Genomic DNA, 20,770 nt, shown 5'->3' with positions numbered 1-20,770 from the left:
TTTACAAGAAGCAATCTCATTTCCTCAGCTAATTACACAACGTACCTCCTCGCTCATTCCCCCACCCCCCATGCACCATCTGAAGCACTGAGTTTATGAGCTGTCAAGCCTCTATCATGTGACTGAGCCACGTTTTTACTGATGACTGAGTCTGAGCTGTCCTAAAGGGCCATTCTCTGCCTTTCCATTTGGAAAGCTTTACAAGAAATACTGAAAGGGAGGAGAAAGATCAGTGGGAAACATCCATCATGCATTTACCTGCAGATCCTGCCAGGTAAGTCTGATACCATTTAAGATAAAGTAGCTCAGACAAAAAAATCCCCAGGCTGATGGAGTTTAGCCTAGGAACACTTCAGTAAAGCACTTAATACAGTTATGTATAAAAAAATTAAAAGTGAAGGAAATAGGTGGGAACCCATAAAGAAATTTAATGTACATCAAAGATCTGGCAAACAAGATACAATTGGAGAAATTACTGGTCTGAGAAAAAATTACTGCTTGGATTCTGTAAGCATCAGTTCTCTTTTTTTCTGTATGACCTGGACATAAGAAACAGCTGCTTGCTAACAAACCTGCTAATGGCAGAAAGTTGGGATATATAAACACAGAGGAGTATCAGACTACACACAAAGAATGGGATAAAAACAAGGACAGATAATAAATACAAGGTAAAATTAAACAATGCAAGCCATAGGGTCAGGAATTCGGGGATTTATTTCCATGGCAAGATGAGAGCTCATCAGCTGCAAACAAAATACCATGATCAGATCACGAGATGACAAGCTACCAACATGAAGGGCTCAAGAGTGCAGTTCTACAACACACATCCAGAAATGCACTTCCAGCAGAGACACAAACACTGTAATGCCCTGCAGAAGGTCTTGTCTCAAAGGTCTTGAGGCCTTGTCTCAAACACTGTGTATAATTATGCAGAAGCCATGTTCAAAGAGAATGAACTTGAACAAGTTTAAAGACAGGCTAATGTGTTGATCAGAAGAAGAGAGTACCTTTCTTGTGAGACAGCAAAACACACAGGTGAGTAAACCAACAGGTGAAAAAGAGCCACCTTCGTTTCAAGGGAGGGTTAACATGATAAATGGGTATGAATTGACAAGAAATGCAGGTTGAGAAGTTGAGTATTTCTAACCAAGGAACGAGATGCTGAAACTGCCCCCCAATAGAAATTACTGGGAAACAAATTTAAAAGATTTAGTCAGAGCTTGATAAACTCAAGGGATTCTGTGATGATATGCCTGCAAACACAGGGCACTAAGCTCAGGAGTCAAGGAGATCTTTTCCATCTCTATGCAACTGTCCTGACATGACAATAACATGACTGTTCTGGCTGCCTAGGGGCTCAAACTCACAAGTTCTCACATTCAGGAGGTCATATATGGCTTCAACTACAATTGACCAAAGTCTCTCTCCTCTCATGCTATAAACAGAGCCTAAGACAAGGCTCCCTTTGCACTGGAAACAGAACTGCAGACCACTAGTATACACATCTTAAGTATTATATCATCTCTTTTCTGTCTATCCTCAGGAATGCTCAAGGCTTTTCTCACTGTTGAGGAAAGAAAAACTAATGTATCATGAGATTGGACCTTGTAAGAAGTGAGGAATTACATCTGATTGTAGGATGACTAGGTTGGGGACTCTGAGGGGAAGTAATTTGATCCTGTACACAACCGTATTTTGGTTCAGAGGAAAGTGTGCTTTAATATAAAATGCCTTTCACAATTCAAGGCTTGTAGCTCAACCCTGTAACGAGGCAAGTAAGGCTTCAACTAGGGCAAGGGCAGGCACAGAGGGATGAAGGAGACAAGCCAACAGTAAAATGCAGGATTCTTTAAACCGTGCACCGAGAAGCCCAGAGTACAGCAGAGGTTCCCATAGAACTCAGATTATACAATCACCTTCAATACAAAACTGTAGCCCTTGGAAACAACAGGTCAAACAGATCAATGTAACTTCACTGTTCGAATCACATAAAAAAATCATAATGGGGCTTTTAGCTTACAAAGGTTGCACGGCCCCAAGAGTGAGCTGGCTTAGGTCATTCAGTCTTGAAGACCTGGGGCGCCTGATGTTGCTAATGTGCCAGGTCTGTTGGCAAAGTCTGTGCAATAAGACTGGAAGCTTTTTCACTCCCAATATTATGAATAGCTCAGAGACTCAGCTAAAAGTCTGAAAAATGTATTTATATCCCCAGTGGATCCTTCTTGAGCTGTTACAATGAACGTAGTGAATGAATATTTAACAACAGTAAGCAAACTGACATTTAGATAACTATGGTGACAGGCACACTTGATTTACATATTATGGATAAACAGTTTCTAGCAAAAGCCTCATTTCTGGAAAAAAAAAAAAAAAAAAGAAGAAATCACACTGAAGAACACATCGCTGCTTATCCTGGTTCATAATACAGACCCTTTTTTTAACACATATTTGGAAACTTTACAAGGTCTTAATTCACACTATAGGTTAACAGCCAGAGAAATTTCAAACCAGAATACGAACCCATTTTTTATCCCAGACAGCATAAAAGAGAAGCACCTGAAACTCACAGATGGATTTCTGCATGTTACTGTAACCTGAAAACAGTTCAACTACACATTTTTAAAATGCAGGAAAAAGAAAGCAATCTTCTCATTCCAAAGCCAAAAAGTCTCTTGCTAGCTGGCAGCCATGGGCAAATTTTACAGCTGAATTGAAAGACCTTAATAAATGAGGAAAATTCTGACATATCTTTAAAACAGCAGTACTCAAGCACCACCAAACTAAACCAAGCCAAGGACCACAAAAAAAAAAAAAAAATCACAGAGTAGGGATCAGCAAGGTGACAGCAGATAAAAATAAAGCAAGATTCCCAATGTAATTGCTGTACATTAAGATCAGATCCTCTTCTTAAATTTAGTAACCTTACAAGCCGCAAGAAGCCTCAAACTTCTCTGCCTCTGCTGAAAGCAGGATGGAAGTTTTGTTTTGATTTTGTTTTGTCTTGTGGTAAATGAAAAAAGAAAAGAAAAAAAAAGTGCAAGCAAGCTGTAGGTGTAGGTAAGCACAAACTCTGTCAGTTGTATAATATGGTGTGGGGGCGGATACATTTGAAATGAACACATTGAACAGAAGCCCACAAAATGCCCATCCCTCCACATTTTATGCTATATGCACACAGAGACTTGAGACATAGGGGACTTTTTATCTGAAGCTTTTGTTATCCATGGCAACAAGACAGAATTCATCCATGAGGAGGATCATCCTTAACTAGGGTATCAAATGACCTGAATAGCTGATATAAGTGAGTAAACCCAGGCTGCTTTTCCCCAGAAATATTTTCAAACTGTGCTCTATTCAAATTGACTCTGTTCCTTCATTAAACACTCCTCAGCTCAGATGCCATTAAAGTATGTGAAAACAGCCATTTCATTTCTTCTCTTAAACTAGGCTCTATCTATCCATACCTTAAAATGAAAGGGTTTTATTTTAAATTATTTCAAAGCATATTTATGTGGACACATAACATTGCATTTAGAAGAAAATATCTCAGGGTAAGCAGTCCTTTACAAAGCCTATCAAAGAAAAGGCAAGAATAAGACGGAGGAATACTTCCACACCCAGACTGAATTCAAATCCCAATTAATTCAAAGCTGAGGACAAGTGCATTAACTACAAGCAGGAATCCACAGCGATTCTCTGTAAATCTGTTCCAATGACAAATAATCCCAAGCAAAGGACCTGACACTAGAAATATTCATAAGTAAAAGCTGACATAGAATAACTCATGGGCAGGGTGTACCTTCATGCAGATATTGAGACAGTACTGCTTTCAGAAGGAATATCAGCATAATTTAATTGAGCAAAACACAAGGCAAAATAAAAATATATTTGAGTCAAAGAATCTTGCTCATGTTCAGTAAGGCAAGCCACTCCAGGAAGAGACCACCAAGTTGCATCTGCTCCAGACAGATCTTATTACTTGCAAAATTCAGAAAATAGTTTGCTGGTTATTTTACAGTTTTAAATTATTCTTCCTCAGGAAAATTAAGAAATTACATTTCTTACCATCTGAAGAAGGCGGAGTGGTTCCAAGTGGAGTGACAGGTGTTGTTGGAATTGGGCTCGTTGGTGTTGTCATCAGGCCCATTTCAGGATGGCTCTGAGAGAAAACACAAATTCACAGGTCAACTGCTTCCCCAGGCACTAGAAACACAGACCACTACTTGTACTGTTCCATGTTCTTGCACAATAGACACGACTAAAGAAGTCTCAAGAAACGCCAGCCTCTCTTCCAAAGAGCCAGGCCATGGTTCCTGGCCTTGGATGTCTAATGATTAAACTGTACATCAATTTCTCTATTCCACAAAACACAAAAATACATCAGAAAGTGGTGGCTCTCCCCAGCAGACAGAAAAAATGCCTTTCCCTAACGGAGAATGGCAGAAGGTTTGCAAAAGTCTACAATGTTAATAGCTTCTAATTCCCCCCAAAAACAACCCAAGGATGTGCATTTGAAGTCTTCCTCCAAGATCCTTTCACTTCTCTTTCTAAGGGCAAATTCTCCTCACTCCTGCCCCCAATCTGTTAATATTCAAAGATGATGGCAATTTATTACTTTCCTGTCTCACTGTAAAGCCCAGGCACTGCAGGAAAACAGTGCATAATATAAATAATACTATCATTATCGATCCTCTCAGCTTCCATCAGCCAGTTAATCTCTCCATTTCATCTTGGCTAATAGTTGCCTGCCTAATTACTGCTCTGACTTCACTCTTTGCAAGCTCCCAGACCTATCCACACTGGTGAGAGCGTAGGCAATCTGCCATGCTATTTTTGAGTGTGGCTGCCAAGCAAAGTGTCCATTTCATAGGGCAAGTTTTACATAAATGTATCATCTGCCTCAATATATCATCACAACTTCAAAATAAAAGAAAGATACAGAACTGCTGCTTTGATGTTAGTTCCACAGGATTTTTCACAAGTGGATATCCTCCACACTGCCTCTGAATACCTCACTTTATGAGCAACTATAAATGCATGTATTTTATGGGAAGCACAGACACACATACTACAACTCAAAGACAATTTACATCCCTATAGCTACCAACTTAAATTTAAAATACAATTTTTCACTGAAAGTCTTACATAAGCCAGGTTTCCTTCCATAGGTTTTGGGGGCTTACCTCCTTCCTCCAGAACAGTAAACCAGCAACTGAGAGACAAGAGTGCCACCCAGCAGCAAATGTGAGCACCCACAGCTGGTGGGTGGCACTCTTAACGCTCCAGATATCCACACAACTGAAGCCCTGCTCTTCCCATGGGCTACACAGCAGCAGGGAGCCATTCATGCAGCACCAAGCAATGGACACCATCTTAGGCAAGAGCATTCATCAGCTTTTACGATGCTTTTTCAACATGACATGACCTACCTTGCCCTCTCTTAAATGAAGGATTACAGACAATCCACCCAAGAATATCAGTTCTCCAATTCAACCCACTGATCAGTGGCTGCTTCAACTATCACTTTCACAAATAACTAGTCTATCCTTTTATTTTTAAGAGCTTTTACTCTAGCTGATCTTTTTCTGCTCTGCTCTTCTCCCTCCCAAATGCCTCTCTTCCCTCAGCAATATCTTGACCACGGAATGGCCTGAGTTGGTATTACACAGAACTGAAAGAGCAGAAATCTCTCAGAAGTGCTAGAAATCAATAACCTGGGAAAAGACAAGCAGGGAACCTCAGCAAATTAACCATCCATGAAACAGAAGCTTTCTTCAGAGGCTGTAGATCTGCTTATCAGACCTCTTCCATCACCACTACTATCCGGAGTCGACAAAGGTCTCCTCTGCCATGCCAAGTGTCTAGCCTGTGATGTATGGCTGCACTCTGAGGAACTGAATAAACTGGGGAAAGGTGTTAACCGTTTTGCTGATGTTGTTCTTTTCACAGATTACAAGCAGTACCTACAAACCAAAATTAAAAGCCTGAACCTGAAGGTTTTCCTAAACACATCAGGCTACCCTTTCAGCACAATCACTGGATCAGACAGGCTCATTATTTGCCTCCCAGCAGCAACCACCTCTGCAAACTCACACAGCATTTAGAAAAGCATCCAGAGATTTGTGATCAGAGCAGCCCACTGCCTCTCAGAAGGCTGTTTCTCCACCATAGAAAGCCCAAGGACAAGTGCTATGCTCCAACAACTAGTTCCCATGCCAAAGGGGCTGGGCTCTCCACAGAAGTCTGAACACAAAATAGCATTTGAAACAACAACTGTCCCATGTCAATTAGTCCCTAAGTGAAGAATACCCAAAACAGGCAATAACATGCAGTCCATGCACACCCATACAGGACAATTAATCCAATTTGGGAGCTGAATCAGCCTCTTTCTCTCAACCCTAACTTAACAAAACTGTGATTTGCTCTGAGAGGTACAGCAACCTGTTTGCTCACTCCTTCCTCCCCCTAAGTGGAGTATCAGTAGGGCACAGGAGGCACGCCATGTAGTCCTTTCCATTCACTGGCAAAAATGAATCACTCCAACATGAACTGTGACCTCAAAACTCTACTTATTTACTGTCAAGGCAGGAAGTATATCATAAAATTCTTCCCAGGCCCTGGCCAGCTTCTGATCTTTCATGCTGATCCTATGACAAATACACAACAGGAAAAAAAAAAGAAAACATCTTTTCACCAATGGCTCTCTGATTTCAAAGACATCCACTACAAAGAAATGGGGAAACATTCCACTGAAACTCACTTGTGCCAGAACTGTGATGAAATTCCGGTTTAAGTGAACAGCTTCATAGAGGGCCAGAAGGATGGCTTCATTTGTTCTGTGGGAAGGATACAGACAAAGTCACAGTTAGTGATCACAATACCAGGAGCCAAGTTTTCACAAGCATGGTCTATCTGAAAAAAGAAAAATTTTTTTCAACTATGGAAAGCTCGGCCTCTGCAATCCAGTTGTTCTTCTAATTATTATTAGTACTAATAATAATACAAGTAGTAGCAATCCATAAAAACAGCTATTTTTAGAGCTCAACTACAGTCTTTGTTGCCTTCCCACTGAAGGTGTCCCTAGTTGCTCAGTGTTTTCCATTTGAAGTCCTCTCTTTTAAGAGCAAAGGATCCTAAAGACACTAAAATCCCTCATATTTATCACTTGACCCCTGGATTTAGAAAATATTTTGGTGGGGGCCAGAGTGCACAAACCATCACTTACACATGCTACCTCTGACACACCTATTATATGTTATAAATGCCTCAAAAACCACTGGAGGGTTTTTTTTAATAGACTTCACTACAAGCTATTCAGCTGTGTCTCCTGCTGCTGTATCCTTCTCAGGGAAGGGCAAACCCACAGTTTGCAGGGGTGTGGTAGCATTTTAGTGACAGGAGAACCTGCTCCTCTAGTTTGCTTTGTGACATTCAACAGCTCCGTGATGGAGCGGATCACACCGACCAGTTCATTGTGTCAATAACATCTGTGCACTTACTGGACAGAGATCTTCTCATCAGCATCTGCTATGAACATGCTGCCCACCTATGGAAAGAGAGAGCATTGCACAGCAGGAATTCGGGAAAGCTCTTAGACAGCAAGAGACAGCACACGGATACAAATACATTTTATTTTGCCATACTGTCACTGACCAATGCTTCACTTTACGAATCACGAAAAAGGGGAAAAAAAAAAAAAAAAAAAAAAAAAAAAAAAAGACTGGATCTTGAATCTCAGCCTGGATTAGTGTACCAGGACACAGGGACTGTTCCCTGTCTGCTTGCCCCAGGGTGGCCACAGTTTTACCCAAGTCACTCCTGACAGCCAGCTGTCAACACTGAAGTATCCTTACTTACAGGAAATTTTTCTGCCAGTTAGATCTCAGAAGACAATTAAATCTCAGACTAAAGCAGTGGATTCTCTTTACAAGGAAGAAATTCACAACTGTTTTTGAAGGGTACCCCTCCAAAAATGCAGAGTGCGCCCACGGCAGAATCCAAGCTTTACTCCATAGCTAAAGTGCATCCAGGCTTCAGAAACAAAACAGTAAAGAAACAAAACTGCAAAGACTAGTGACAGACCAGACTATGTGCCACTATGTTTTAGGCCATGTCACCACAGTAGCAACTAGTGTTTGAAAATATATCGCCGTTTAAAAGGATTAAGAAAGTTTAAAAAATGATTAAAAGTTTAAAATAAGGTGATTTTTAAAATAAAGTCAACTAGGGTGAGGAAGATGCAGGAAAAGAATTTCAGCTATCAACACAAAAACAGAGATCTCGTCCTTTGAAAGAGCTTTCCCAGCCAGACACCACCCTCCTCAGAATACAACCATTTTAGCTGTATTTAGTTCTGATTCGTTCAATCCACCTCTACCTCCAGAACCCGCATTCCAAACCCACACTTTTTAGGAACACTCGCCTGCTGAACTTGCATGAATACACCTTTTTAGGAACAGAAAAACACCACTTCCTTGCTTACCATGTTAGTTAGGGCTGAGAAGAAACCAGTCTGATGCTCCTCTTCCTTATCTTTGTATTGCCTGAACAAAAAAGAAATAAGGATGAAGTTTCGGGGTTAGAAATTGAACTAGGGTTACTTCACCTGAATCCCTATGAGTTATTCTTATTTGATAAGAATATAAGATGGAGGAAACTTCAACATTCAACAGCCCTTTTCAAGAGCTCAGAGAAGAAGAGACAAAGGGTATCAAAATATTTGTAAATTGTGTAAAGTTGAAGTGGGGCTGCTGAAAGATGTGAAACTTCAACAATGCTCGTGCTGTTACAGAGGACACAAGCAGTTTGGGCTAACGCTGAAGGAAAGGGATCAAGTAACTTAAGAAATTTTGTCCTGCACTGGCCAAAGAGTAATAAATCACATGAGAACACAGAGTCAGTAACCACAGAACAGTTTCATTTCAATCATCATCCACTACAGACGAAATCAGAGTTGGTCACCACATGGACCATTATGGTTCATGGACTGGTCTTGCCTGATCCCACTTTCCTGGAGCAAGTGAAGAGACTAGAACTAGAGCAACTGAAGTCAACAAATAGGTTGGAAACCTCAGAGTTAAGCTTCACTGCTTCATCTGGCACTCAAATGGATTAGCAAAACTCACATGACCATTTATTTTGTCTGTCACACAGGAATCTGATCACACACAATGTAACATGCAAAGAAAGCAACTCTAAATTCTTGGGAAAGGGGAAAGGAATAACCTAAGCAAAATAGGCCATGGTCTGAGACAGCTTTTGTCAGAATGAAGGAAGTTGGGTGGGTGAAGTTTTTTTCTGCTTTACTCTAATCATTCACTCTGTTATATGCATCTACGTGATTTGCCTATCTTGCAAGTCACCTGCGTAACTATCACAGCAGACTTTCAAAGGAATTAAAACATTTTTCTGGATACTTTGAGAATCCTACTGCACAAAAAAAATTCTTGAGCTTCTCAGGTGAAATTGCTGTAAGTTTCCAAATTTTACTAAAGCATTTTCCTCTTAAGAAAACTTACATCTTTTATGCTGCTGCTTATGAAGCGGAGGCTAAGAATATGCTACCCCTCCTGCTGACTTTCTGGCTCTTTCTTCAGCAGCAGTTACTGCTTTCCACCATTTGGAATAGTTTACATCCCCTAATTGTCTCTGATCTGACATGAGGACAGCCCTGGATACATTTGTTTGTTTGTTTTAGATAGTGTTTCAGCTAAATCAATTTTTTAACAGAGAAGTCCTCAGCAAATTATTATCTTTTCACCTGTGACTAAGATTTTACACAAAGTTCATACAGAGGTAAAATCCGTGACAGTAAAAACATACAATGGATATCCTCCACTACAGCAAGATCTCTCCTGAAGCCCATCAGCCCAGCTGATACAGATGCATTGAGACTTGCAGGGACAGCATCAACTGAACCAAAGTACCTCAAAGCATAAGATTATTCCCTGCCTCCCCAGGTGCATCAAGGCTGTTAGGTGATAAACAAGTGCTTTAACACCAAAAAAAAAAAAAGTTTGTGAAAATGTTTAGCAACAATAGTGTATTGATAAACAAGACACAATCAGGTTTTACCTGTTATATTCTGATAAAGCCTGGGCAATTACAAGTCCCATTCCCTGAAAAAAAAAGCATTAAAAAAAACTTCACATTAAAATCTCAAGCGAGAAAATCACACACTGACCACACATAGCAATGCTGTGCCCCCCCAGATAACCTAGCAGCATGCTACGCAGAATTTCCCTTGAAGCTGTTTGAACTATTAAGAAGTGCTATGATACAATATTATAATACAAAAACCCAGACAACAAAAATTAAAGTTATTTATCTAACTACTAAGTTCAACAGAGAACGTTTACTTTCTTTGGACCTCCAGATAGAGCTCTCACTCAAGAAGCCTAAGTAAAGCATCAAGAAATTTAGAAGGAAGTTGATGTCAGAGGAAGGACATCCAAAAACTCAAAACAAGTCATAGACACTAATAACCTTTGAGTTCTCGCAAACAGCCTCCACCATCACAAAACTACTACACATCGAGCCAATTTAATTAAGTCAGAATAACAGTTCTCATTCTTTATTTAGCATGAACCTTATTTTTTACTTCAGGCCTAAAGAGCAGCTTCCAAGGCCCGAACTCACATAACTCAGTCTGCTGCCAGTTTTTATCCAGGCCTGGGTAAAAAACTCACTGTGGCTACAATCCAAAATATGTTGCAGGACTCTTGATACTCTCAGATACAAGCTTCCACTGAGTTACAAGAATTGACTAGTGGACTGGTAAAATCAAGTGACACAGCACTGGAAATGAGATCCCCTTTGGCATAAACCATCATGTGCCTCTTTGGCACATGACAGAAAATAGTGTACAGACAGTTCATGAATGCATAATAGACCAACTTTAGCATGTTCCTTGCTACGTAGCTTTTTAACCACCCCCACCATTTAACTGGTGATCAAACTGTCCAAATCGTGAGCTGCCTAACCTACTGCAAGGGCACAGTTAGGGCTGAACAAGCACTGTACTGGTGTTCCTTAGAGCAGCACTGTTCTGAGACCTGATTTCTACCATACACCATGCTTGCATTCATTACCCTACACCCTACATGAGAGAGCATCCCCAGCAGCACAGAGGAATCAAGCCAAGTACTCACGTTGAGCGTGGCCTCATCATCCACAATGGAGAGCTTCACAATGTAGGGATTCACTGACTGCTCAGGGCAGGGGAAGAAGAAAGAAAGAAAAATGGTTTTAAGTTCAGCCTTCAGGGAAAAAAAGTCACTATTATGTTTCCCAGTTTACCCAATCACCTGGGAAGAATCTCTGTTCTTTCCCATAAAACAGAACACACACAAAGAAGCGGAGTCACAACACGTGCTAAGACTGCTATGCCTGGGACACCTCCTTACTGGCTCAGCCAGGCAGTCCCCTGATTTTATTGGGAAGAGAGGGAGTTTCTATCCCTCCACCAGCTCATCTGTCAGTCTGGAAAGTGGAGCAGCTGTCCTGCAAGCCTGTTATCTGTGACACACACGCAGCTTTGCAGCGGGAACAGGCAGTGATGCTGGGATGGAGCATTAGTGCTCTGCTATCTCCCTTCTGCAACGCCTTGCAAAGACTGCTTAAAGCAGCACCCAGGAAGGCAGGACAACGTTACAGACTCATCTGCTGCTGGGTTAGAGATCAACACTTTGTTTAGACCACTAAGAGCTGGAAGTCTCTGGAGAATATAAATGCCTTGAACTTGGCTGAAGAAAGCATGCAGGCTCCATCTACAAAGACAAATGCTAATAATGTAGGAAGCATTTTGGATTAGCAATGCACATTTTTCCTCATTTATATGTGTCAGTGAAAAACTAAAAAAGCTGATTTTGAATCAAGACACAGAAGAAAAGTCTCATCTGCAGGCAGGTAATTTTGCAGGGAATTGGAGCCTGAGTAATTACTTTTTTTGTTAAAGAGATTTTTTTAAAAAATAATTTGAGTTATGCAAGATCTCTGGAGAAAAAAAACAAACACATGAACCTTGTGATTCTCCTAAGCTGTATCTCTTCAGCACCTGTAGTTATCTGTATCAAGGAGAGGCAAGTGCACAAAACTGGACACGGAGGGCTGTGGGATACATTATATGCTGCCACACAAGCACACAAAGGGAAAACCCCACATTTTAACTAATTTCTTTCAGCTCTGTCTAAGAAAAGACACAACATGCAATTCTAGCAGGTTGAACATGAGGCAAATAAACTTCTGCCTAAACATTATCAAAGAGTAAGTATTTAAAAGTCACTACCTGATTTTATGTTTTAACTTGCTATCCTATCAGCCATCCCTTAAAACACTGGGAAAGTGATCAAATAAATACTTTTTCTCACAGCATTTTCTTTCTCATAGTATCAATGCAAAAGTATTTTCTCTGAAATCAGGACTAGTATTAAAAAAAAAGCATAAAATATAGCTGAAGGCTTGAATAAGTATATAGTTGGAACAACTTCTGAAAATTATTAGGATTTCAGTCAGGGGCATCCCTTTAAATGTTCCAAGTAAAGACATGTAAATCCTGAGAACAGAAATTAATAAGCAAGCCAGTATCTCAGCAACATTGGTAATGACAACATGAAGAGATACTCTCCACAGAATTTGGGAGAAGATTACAAAATTCATGTCCCAAAACTATGAAAGAACATCCTGATGCAAAACTCACTGGTATTTACACTAAAACCAGACACAAAATCATAGTCAGCTAATGAATTTTGAGCCTTATTAGATTTTCTTAAGCAGCTGGAAACACAACTTAGCAACCAATGGAGTTCAGACTGAAAGAGAACCTTTCAGCTGTGCCAGTTAACTAAAAAGAGAACTCCAGAGCACCTGTGGCATGCAAGTGTGCTACAATCCACTGACAACCAGACAACCACCATATTGACTCTAAGGGCCAGAGAACAGCAAATGAAAGCAGCTACTCAAGGACAAAGTTTGTAGCTGCATTACTACAGGCTTGGCTTGTAGCGCTGCTACAAAGGGCAGTGTTGGGCAGCTGTCCCATCAAACCTTGGTGGGAGTAGCTTTCAGCCTTGCCAGAGGAGCTGCTCAAGCTGAAGTTCCCCTTGCTACATATCTGCTTCAGTTGGGTTGTATGGATTGCACTTTTCAAACATCAGCACACCTTCCTCTGAGTGCCCAGTTTCAAGATGCCTCAGACAGTGTTCTCCAAAGCACTCGACCCCAACTCAGTACTCCCCAGAAAGCCACTGCAAAGAGCCAAGGACAATGTGCACTCACAGCATCCTACCTTACTAAGGACATAAACTACAGTCCACAGCAATCCATGCCTCAGGGATGGGATTATACAGCTCTCCACCATTTGTCTGAATGTTGCAATGAGACCTCTGGTCTTCCCAGTCTGCCCTCCTAAGTAACCCTACTTACATAATTCCCAACAGTTTTCCATCATAGCCATATATTAAAATCAAACTCCATGTTCCTGTTCCATGCTACCACAGCACAGAATGCTGAACAGAACCTGCAATTCATGATTCTGACATCATTGACAGGAATGAGAAATTAACAGGCATTACTTTGACACCAAGTGTAGCTCCTGTCCTTGCATATTCTCTAGGCCTATTCATAATTCAAAACAAGACCTATTATAAAACCAGGTAGGTTTTGAAACCTGCTCCCTCCTAGTAATTCTGTTGAAGCGGGGGTATTCCAGAACTGTCCTCTTTTCTGCCTACTGAAGTATATTAAGATATTCCTATTTATGAAGAAAAAAAATCCTGATCATTAAAGCATCATGCCTCATACAAAGAAAAGCCAACATTCGGTTATTCTGACATTCAAAATGTTTCTTTTTCAAGCTGATGAGTAACGGAAAAAAATAGGAATACACCATAAACATAAAGACGATGATGAATAAAGTTCCTCAAAGAGGAATCCATCAAAGAGACAGAGAGAAACTTCTCTTGGAAATACTAGCTGTGATGTTTCAGTTCATTCTTTGGTCACAGCTTCACCATCTCTTCTGGGGATCTGTACTCTTTCAGTCAGCTAGTCGGGTTCTGAATCACAAATTCAGTCTGAAGCCCAGGATGACTGACAGCTCATTTTACTTTGGAGATTATGTATAACCACACACTCACACTCACACACACACACACAGAGGCAGACGTGGTTTGGCACAACAGTAACTCTTCCAAAAGGACCTTCCTCAGACTATTTCCACAAAGGAAATGTAAATTCCCTAGGTAGTTTCTTTCATGCTGGCATGGAACAAGCTGTAGGAACATCATACACATTTGATTATACACATACATCAGAGACAGACACAGGGAGCATAACAGGGCTGCCTTGCAAAGCTTCTGCAGCTCTGTGCTGACATCCTGATGCTACAGTGTGCACTGCCAAAAACTGCACTGTGTGCTGCCTTCATAATCCAGAGGCCACTCTAAATTAATAAAGTAGAGAGAAGTGATGTTTCTGCTACCTAGAACACCTACCTCATACTTTCTGTAGTTGACCAGCAAGGCCAGAAGGACAACAGCATCATATCCATGTTCCCTGCGACTCAGAGGGCTGGACAGGATCTGGAATAAACAATCACACTGTTCTGTTCAAGCCTGCTTCAGGAAGCTTGCAGTGACTCAGACAGAGCAGAATCATGAAATGTATGTGCAAGAGCAAATTATGTCCTATCTGAAAGACGATATTTAGGGTGAAGGGAGTGTCAGTGCCTCAGGGGAGTTCTGCACACAGAGAAGCTTATTTATCATAGAAAAGATGCACGTAGGCTTTCAGGGCATAAAGGGCGTGTATGTTTCTCAACAGGATTGGACAGTATCTCAGTGAATTACCAGCATTACCTGTGCAAGTGTTCTGGGTTTCTCCAAGGCTCAGTTCCACTGAAAAAAGTATAATTTATCCAAGAGCAGAAAAAAACTTGATATATCCTCACTGCCTTTTGAAAAAAAGTTTCTCCAATACAGGAATTCTGTGTGAAATTAGCCCAGAAATCTGTTCAGATTCTAACTGTACATAAATGTTTCAAGTGAAAATACTTTAAATAGTCAGTAGTGACTAAAAACAGCAGACTAAAGGGGAGAGAGCATTACAAAATATATATATATGACTGAGCTATGAATAAAAGCAACAACAGTGCCAGTGAACTACACTGCACTGAAAAAGCTGAAAAGCAAACACATTACTGAAAGTTCTCACTATGGAAGAGCACCCGCAGTAGAAGGAAGAACCCTTACCTGTAAAATAGCTTCAAATATGCTGTTAATCATCACATACTCCAGGATGGTGTTCTGGCTAATGTTATCTGTCACCTGAGTACAAACACAAGTTTTAAAATCTCACCCAAAGCCTCCACCCATGCTGTAGCTGCCTCTGGCACACACTGGGAACAGGAGAGTTCTGCTCCCAGATGGACACATTTACCCAGAATCTCACACTTAGCAAGTCAAGGTGTGACTAGCAGTAGAGCTAGACATGAAGTGAAAGAAATCTGTCCTGCCTGCCCTCTCTCTGCCAAGCACCACGCACAGACTAAGAGCTCCCTGTTCCTCCACACGCTGGTATTTTACACAGCTGCATGAATGACAACAGCCATCAGCTGTTGCAGGCTGAGAGTGAAAAAGCAGGCAGAGAATGAAAAACAGGCCACACATGCTCCATCAAGATCTTATCATGAAGAGGGCAGTGAAGACCTCCCCCACTCCCAATTATCTCTTATCACAGTCAAAATAGGTCACAGTTGACCATCTCCAAGAGCTGATGAGTGGCCATTTATTACAACCTCCTCATTCTTCACATCCTCACCACTCTGGTCTACTCCACACTTTTTGTCTTTTCTCAACCCTTCTCCCTTTCTTTCCATTTATCTGAGACTTCTTAAATATCTTTTTTCTTTAAAAAACCCACACCTGTGAATCCAACTGACAGTTCCCCCTGCCTCTCCCCTTTGGCCCCAGTTTGCACCTATCTCACAGGATGAAAAGCGCCTGCTAGTCTGCGTTGGCATCTTGGTTAGAACCATCAGGCGTATTCTGGACTGGCCCTTGTTCTCATTCACAGTTTCTTTCCCCTTCTTAAGCTTCACACTGCAGCATTCTGCTCAAGTTTTGAAACAGTTCCATCCCTCAGATGTGGCTCATATAAGCCCTTAAGTTATTATATAACTGTTAAGTACTTACTGTCACCAAGCAGAGAAGTAGCTTCAGACACAGGCTTTTGAGGCTTTCAGAACCTTCTGCACAGAGGAGGGAGTCCAAGCTCTCCATCAGATTCTAAAGAACCATAGTCACATTATTCAAAAGCAGTATTTTAAATTACTTGAAATATTTTTATAAAAAGCTTTCTGGAAGATTCAAGAAGAGCACCAGTAAAAAGCCATGTTATTCCAAAGTCAGTAATTGAGCCATTACTACTTCTACACAGGCCATAGTCATACTATCACTTCTCAACACTGTTTTGTGTTAACTACAGTTTAATGACTACTGGCATAACATCATAACATTTCCCATGAGTTTTCTCTAGATGAAGCAGCACACCTCCAGTTAACAATACAGATATCAACTATGATTAGAAATCTGATAGGCAAATTAGTACTTAATGTTTTCCCCAAATGGACTACAATTTTTACAGAGAAGAAAAATTGCTACTCTTGTAGAGAGATGAAAGATACAACAACAATTCAGCTTTATCACTGGTTACTTTGTCATTTCCCAAACTCAACATTTTTACAGTGAAGAGCATCAAGTAAGTTTAAAAAAGTACATGTGCTGATGGAATGTGAGAACACAGGGTATGACCATCAGATAAAGATTAAGCACAAGGTATGAGGTTCAATACTATGTAGTAATCGCCTGTGACAGTCTTTTCTAGCTTTAAGGTCTCTAAACCACAGTGACTGCACAGTGTGGAACTAAAGGAAAAGAAAGTGCTCCATTACTAACCAACCCAGGGACCCCAAATGTCTGTGCTACTGTCAGGTACAGGAGAGTTATTTTTAGTAAGCGTCTCAAATATTTCCCCGCAAAGCTGCTGCCTGGTAGACACTCCTGTCTGCAACTCACTGCCCTTGCAACACAGCTGCTGTGCAAACTGCTCCCACTACATTGCCAGGGCCTCACCTTCATACACAGCTCTGCCTTATCAAAACCCACAAGCATGTTGATGATGTCAAACCCAGAAGTGGATTTGTTCTTCTGATGGACACCTCGAATTAATGCACACAAAGTCTGCAAAGGGAAAAAACAGAAGGTGAGATGTAAGGCAACTCCTCCAACTCAACAGCAAAACCCACTGCATGACCATCTCCTAGCACTGGCAGATACTGAAATTAATACCACCAGCCTGGAAGCCATACATTTTGTCTGACCTTTCCTCCAGCCCTGTCATTTCTAAAGAGGATCTTGGATGATGACAACTCATTAAAAATTGTAGAAGAATGTATTTGTCCCTATTTTTCTTGTTTGAGCACAAATTTCTGTTTGGTGACCACACTGCTATACCAAGTCAGACCAATAAACTGTGTCTTTGTCAACAACAAGAACCAAGCTCCCCATCAAACAAAACAAAACAAATTGGCTCTAAGTCTATTAGGCAGCTTAATTACTGCTTCATACCAAGTTCTTGAAGATCACTGCTAATACACAGGTATCAGCACACTATGCTTCCAGCAGACTCTCTGGAAAATTTATGGGCAGCAAATGACTAATTTGTCCTAAGAGAGGGAAATGTCTGGGGTGACTTTTGTCATCAGGCACCTCTCAGGCCTGTGAAGAGGGGAATGAGCAGGAATATAACTAATGCAGTTTTAGATTCCAGCTTAAGTTCACCAGTGAGAAGTAATTAGTTTCAGATAAAGCTGGAGACAAAACAGACCTGATGAAATTAGCAGACCTCTAGAACCATACAGAAGCAAAAAGGTAAGGTAGACATCCTTTTTTTGGTTACTGACAGAAACAGATACTGGGCTAAACAAACCTTTGGTCACCATGCTCATTCTCAAAAAATGATTCCTTAAATAAGTTTTGGCTTTGGGATCATTTTCCTCATAAACACAGTCTGATTAAGGGAACATTGTCCCAGTTTGAGCTCAGGATGTGTTACCTGGTTCCTATTTACATGCAAACGGCAGGATTCTTGTGACCTGCCCTAACTTCTTCCAAGAGTCTGGATACAAGTTTAGCAACTTGGGGCTGGCCTAAGCTGTCTATGTAGCTATAACTAAAACTTTAATAGAACCCTTTCAAACTAATTCTAAAAATAACAATAAAACAATGCAAGATTGTACGTCAAAGATGTAAATATTCTGTTTTGTATCAACTTTTCCCAGCTCACTGCTGCTCCAATGTCTCCTACAGATGACTTCTCCAAACCTGAATCTCATATCCTGTACTCCTAAAGCTAAGAGAAGCAAATGCATTCACCAAACGGTAAGAATCAGCTTGTGAACTAGTAACATCAGATATCGAGACTGAGGAGGGGAGTCTCCCATACAAGATATGGAACAGCAGAGCCTTGGTAAGGAACAACCTGCACAAAAATGGCTATTAATTCTGGGTGATAATTCTTCACAGCTTCCAGTTAGGAAGTGTCCAGGTGGGGCAATATCCTGCGTAAATTTCACACTAACTTCTCCAGAGCTTTATTTCATTTTGACCCATGTGGAAATTGTAGAAGGCAGCTGAAATGAGGGAGAAGAGGAGAAAGTAAAACACAAAAGCTACACAGCCTAAAACACAAAGGTCACAGCCTTCTGAGACCCCAAACTGACAGCCTGCAATGTGAACAAGCCCCTTTGTCTCCTCACTGCCATCCACTTCATCCTCCACCATCAGATCCTCTTGAATTCTGAAACCCTCTATTGCTCTGCCAAGAGTAAGGAGACTATGAACGTTTGGAACCTCCACAGACAGTAAGTAGCAACTGCTCCTTAGACATTACTTCTTCTCAGTAGCAAAGAAACAAGCACAAGGTGCTTGATACCAGCAACAAATATAATGCCTCATCAGAAGCAGAAGAGAGCCTTCCCTGTCTCCCAGTGTGGTACCTGTAATGCGTTCACCACTCTGATTGGGTGCTCCTCACCCAGGGCCTGGATGCAGTGCTGAAACAAGCAGTTGATGTTATCTTTTATCTTCATTAATTCTTCCCCATCCAGAGCCTCCAGCTTGCCTTCTAGGTACTCCAGGTTGACCTGTCAGGTTAAGAAGCAGTTCATGCACATTACACATCACCAACACCTTAGAAACAGAAGTCCTTGCACTGACAGTGTGCCACTTCATAGGCAGAACAGCAACAGGATGTTCACGTTCTGTTACCTTCATCAGAAATAGCTCCTCCCAAAACCTAGGGTTGCTTTTACTGGGGTCCTCTGTCTGAAAGGAAAAGGAACAGGCATGAGGGCAAATAAATTATTCAGGCAGAATTTACAGAATGTCTATATCATGGGTAGCTCAGAGTCAGCATCACTCGCTGGATGACCAAGCGGTCTCACAGTGCAGAATTCTGGCTACACAGATTCCCAAAAAAAAGAAGGACCAACAGAAGTAGCTCTCAATTGGGATGCCTCTGTTTATTTTCTGAATTGTTTTGTGAGAAACACTGGGAAAGCCATGACTTCCCACAGATGGTACGGTTCTGGTACCAACAGGACAAGGAGACATTTTGGAAGAGAGCAGAATACAGAGCTCTGCATGACAGTAGGAGAGCCTGGAGCATGTGCCTTCACTGTGCAGGCCTTACCTTGAGGAGAGAAATCCACTGAAAAAAACCCTCGGCATAAACTAAACCAAGAAAATTTAACACAACACTTTAGAAAGAAGAGATGTTCAACTTCTTACCGTGAAAATTTCATCATACATCAACACCACTTTCTCTTTCAATGGCTTCTTGGAGGCTGAAGATTTCCGGAGCAGCCCACCTTTTTTCTCCGTTTGGGCCATGCTGTATACCCTGAAGGTAAGAACAGACAAAAAAGGCTCAGAAAACTTGATCTTTTCTCCAAGGCATATCTGGCCTGCCTCAACCATGAAAGACTTTTTCAGTGCACTGAAATACTAACAGTCTCTCACAAGCTGTAAGTAGGGGCATTTGTAACTATATCAGATAAGAAATCAGATCAAAGGACCCATCTAGTCCTACATCCCATTTCAAAGACATGCAAAAGCCCACACACAGACAGAAACAGAATAATTAGTTTTCTTAATTCTTCTCTATTAGAAACTGATTCATGATCCAGACCAATGCAGTTTACCTCTAGAAAAGTTATGTATTTTTAATCTCATTGGAGGAATTGTGATACTTGATATCAAATAGGTACCCAGTCTTTTCTGATGCTGGTGAAGCCTCAAAGACATCTGGTGACAAAAAGCTCCTGAAATTATTTGAAAGTCTTCTCTTACCTGTTTAATTTGCTGCCTACCAAAGCACTTCAAATTCTGCTTTTGTACTCTGAGGTGGCATCCAACACAAGGAAAGCCTCCATAAAGCACTCCTGCCACCCTTGTTCACAACTTCCTCTCCACCTTAGCATCCTTATCTGTTCCAGCTGCTCTGCAAATCAAGCCAGAGAGGAACCCCAGCCTCAAAAGCATCCCATGTGGTTCAGTTTTGGGAGGAGGATGGAAGACAGGGGACAAGTTTTACAGAGGTTTCTTTTTTAAAACAGATGAATTTCATAATCCACTTGACAGCAAAGGGTTTTCTAAAAAGGCAAAGAAGTTTTACTATCATTAACTGGTGTCTTCCTGATTATACTACTTAA

The 20,770-nt window shown here is 41.0% G+C and overlaps 1 protein-coding gene across 3 annotated transcripts in view; it reads right to left on the bottom strand.

The window, feature by feature from the left end:
- ARMH3 (armadillo like helical domain containing 3) overlaps positions 1-20,770 on the bottom strand; it is a 124,468-nt gene that overhangs the window by 97,249 nt on the left and 6,449 nt on the right. For all 3 annotated transcript variants that reach the window (XM_082286293.1, XM_082286292.1, XM_082286291.1), the window contains exons 2-14: positions 19,848-19,959; positions 19,326-19,382; positions 19,055-19,201; positions 17,130-17,237; positions 16,191-16,283; positions 15,249-15,323; positions 14,493-14,579; positions 11,151-11,207; positions 10,075-10,118; positions 8,483-8,543; positions 7,500-7,546; positions 6,761-6,836; positions 4,066-4,159 (exon numbers count right to left, since the gene is read on the bottom strand). In XM_082286293.1, coding sequence (XP_082142419.1) covers positions 4,066-4,159; positions 6,761-6,836; positions 7,500-7,546; positions 8,483-8,543; positions 10,075-10,118; positions 11,151-11,207; positions 14,493-14,579; positions 15,249-15,323; positions 16,191-16,283; positions 17,130-17,237; positions 19,055-19,201; positions 19,326-19,382; positions 19,848-19,949 — 1,048 coding nt within the window. In that variant the 5' untranslated portion in view covers positions 19,950-19,959. The remainder of the gene's footprint in view (positions 1-4,065; positions 4,160-6,760; positions 6,837-7,499; positions 7,547-8,482; positions 8,544-10,074; positions 10,119-11,150; positions 11,208-14,492; positions 14,580-15,248; positions 15,324-16,190; positions 16,284-17,129; positions 17,238-19,054; positions 19,202-19,325; positions 19,383-19,847; positions 19,960-20,770) is intronic.

Source organism: Coloeus monedula, assembly GCF_965178545.1.
Source record: "Coloeus monedula genome assembly, chromosome: 8".
NCBI classification, from domain to species: Eukaryota; Metazoa; Chordata; class Aves; order Passeriformes; family Corvidae; genus Coloeus; species Coloeus monedula.
The sequence above is the reverse complement of the archived record's forward strand: the minus strand, read 5'-3'. Positions and strand labels throughout refer to the sequence as shown.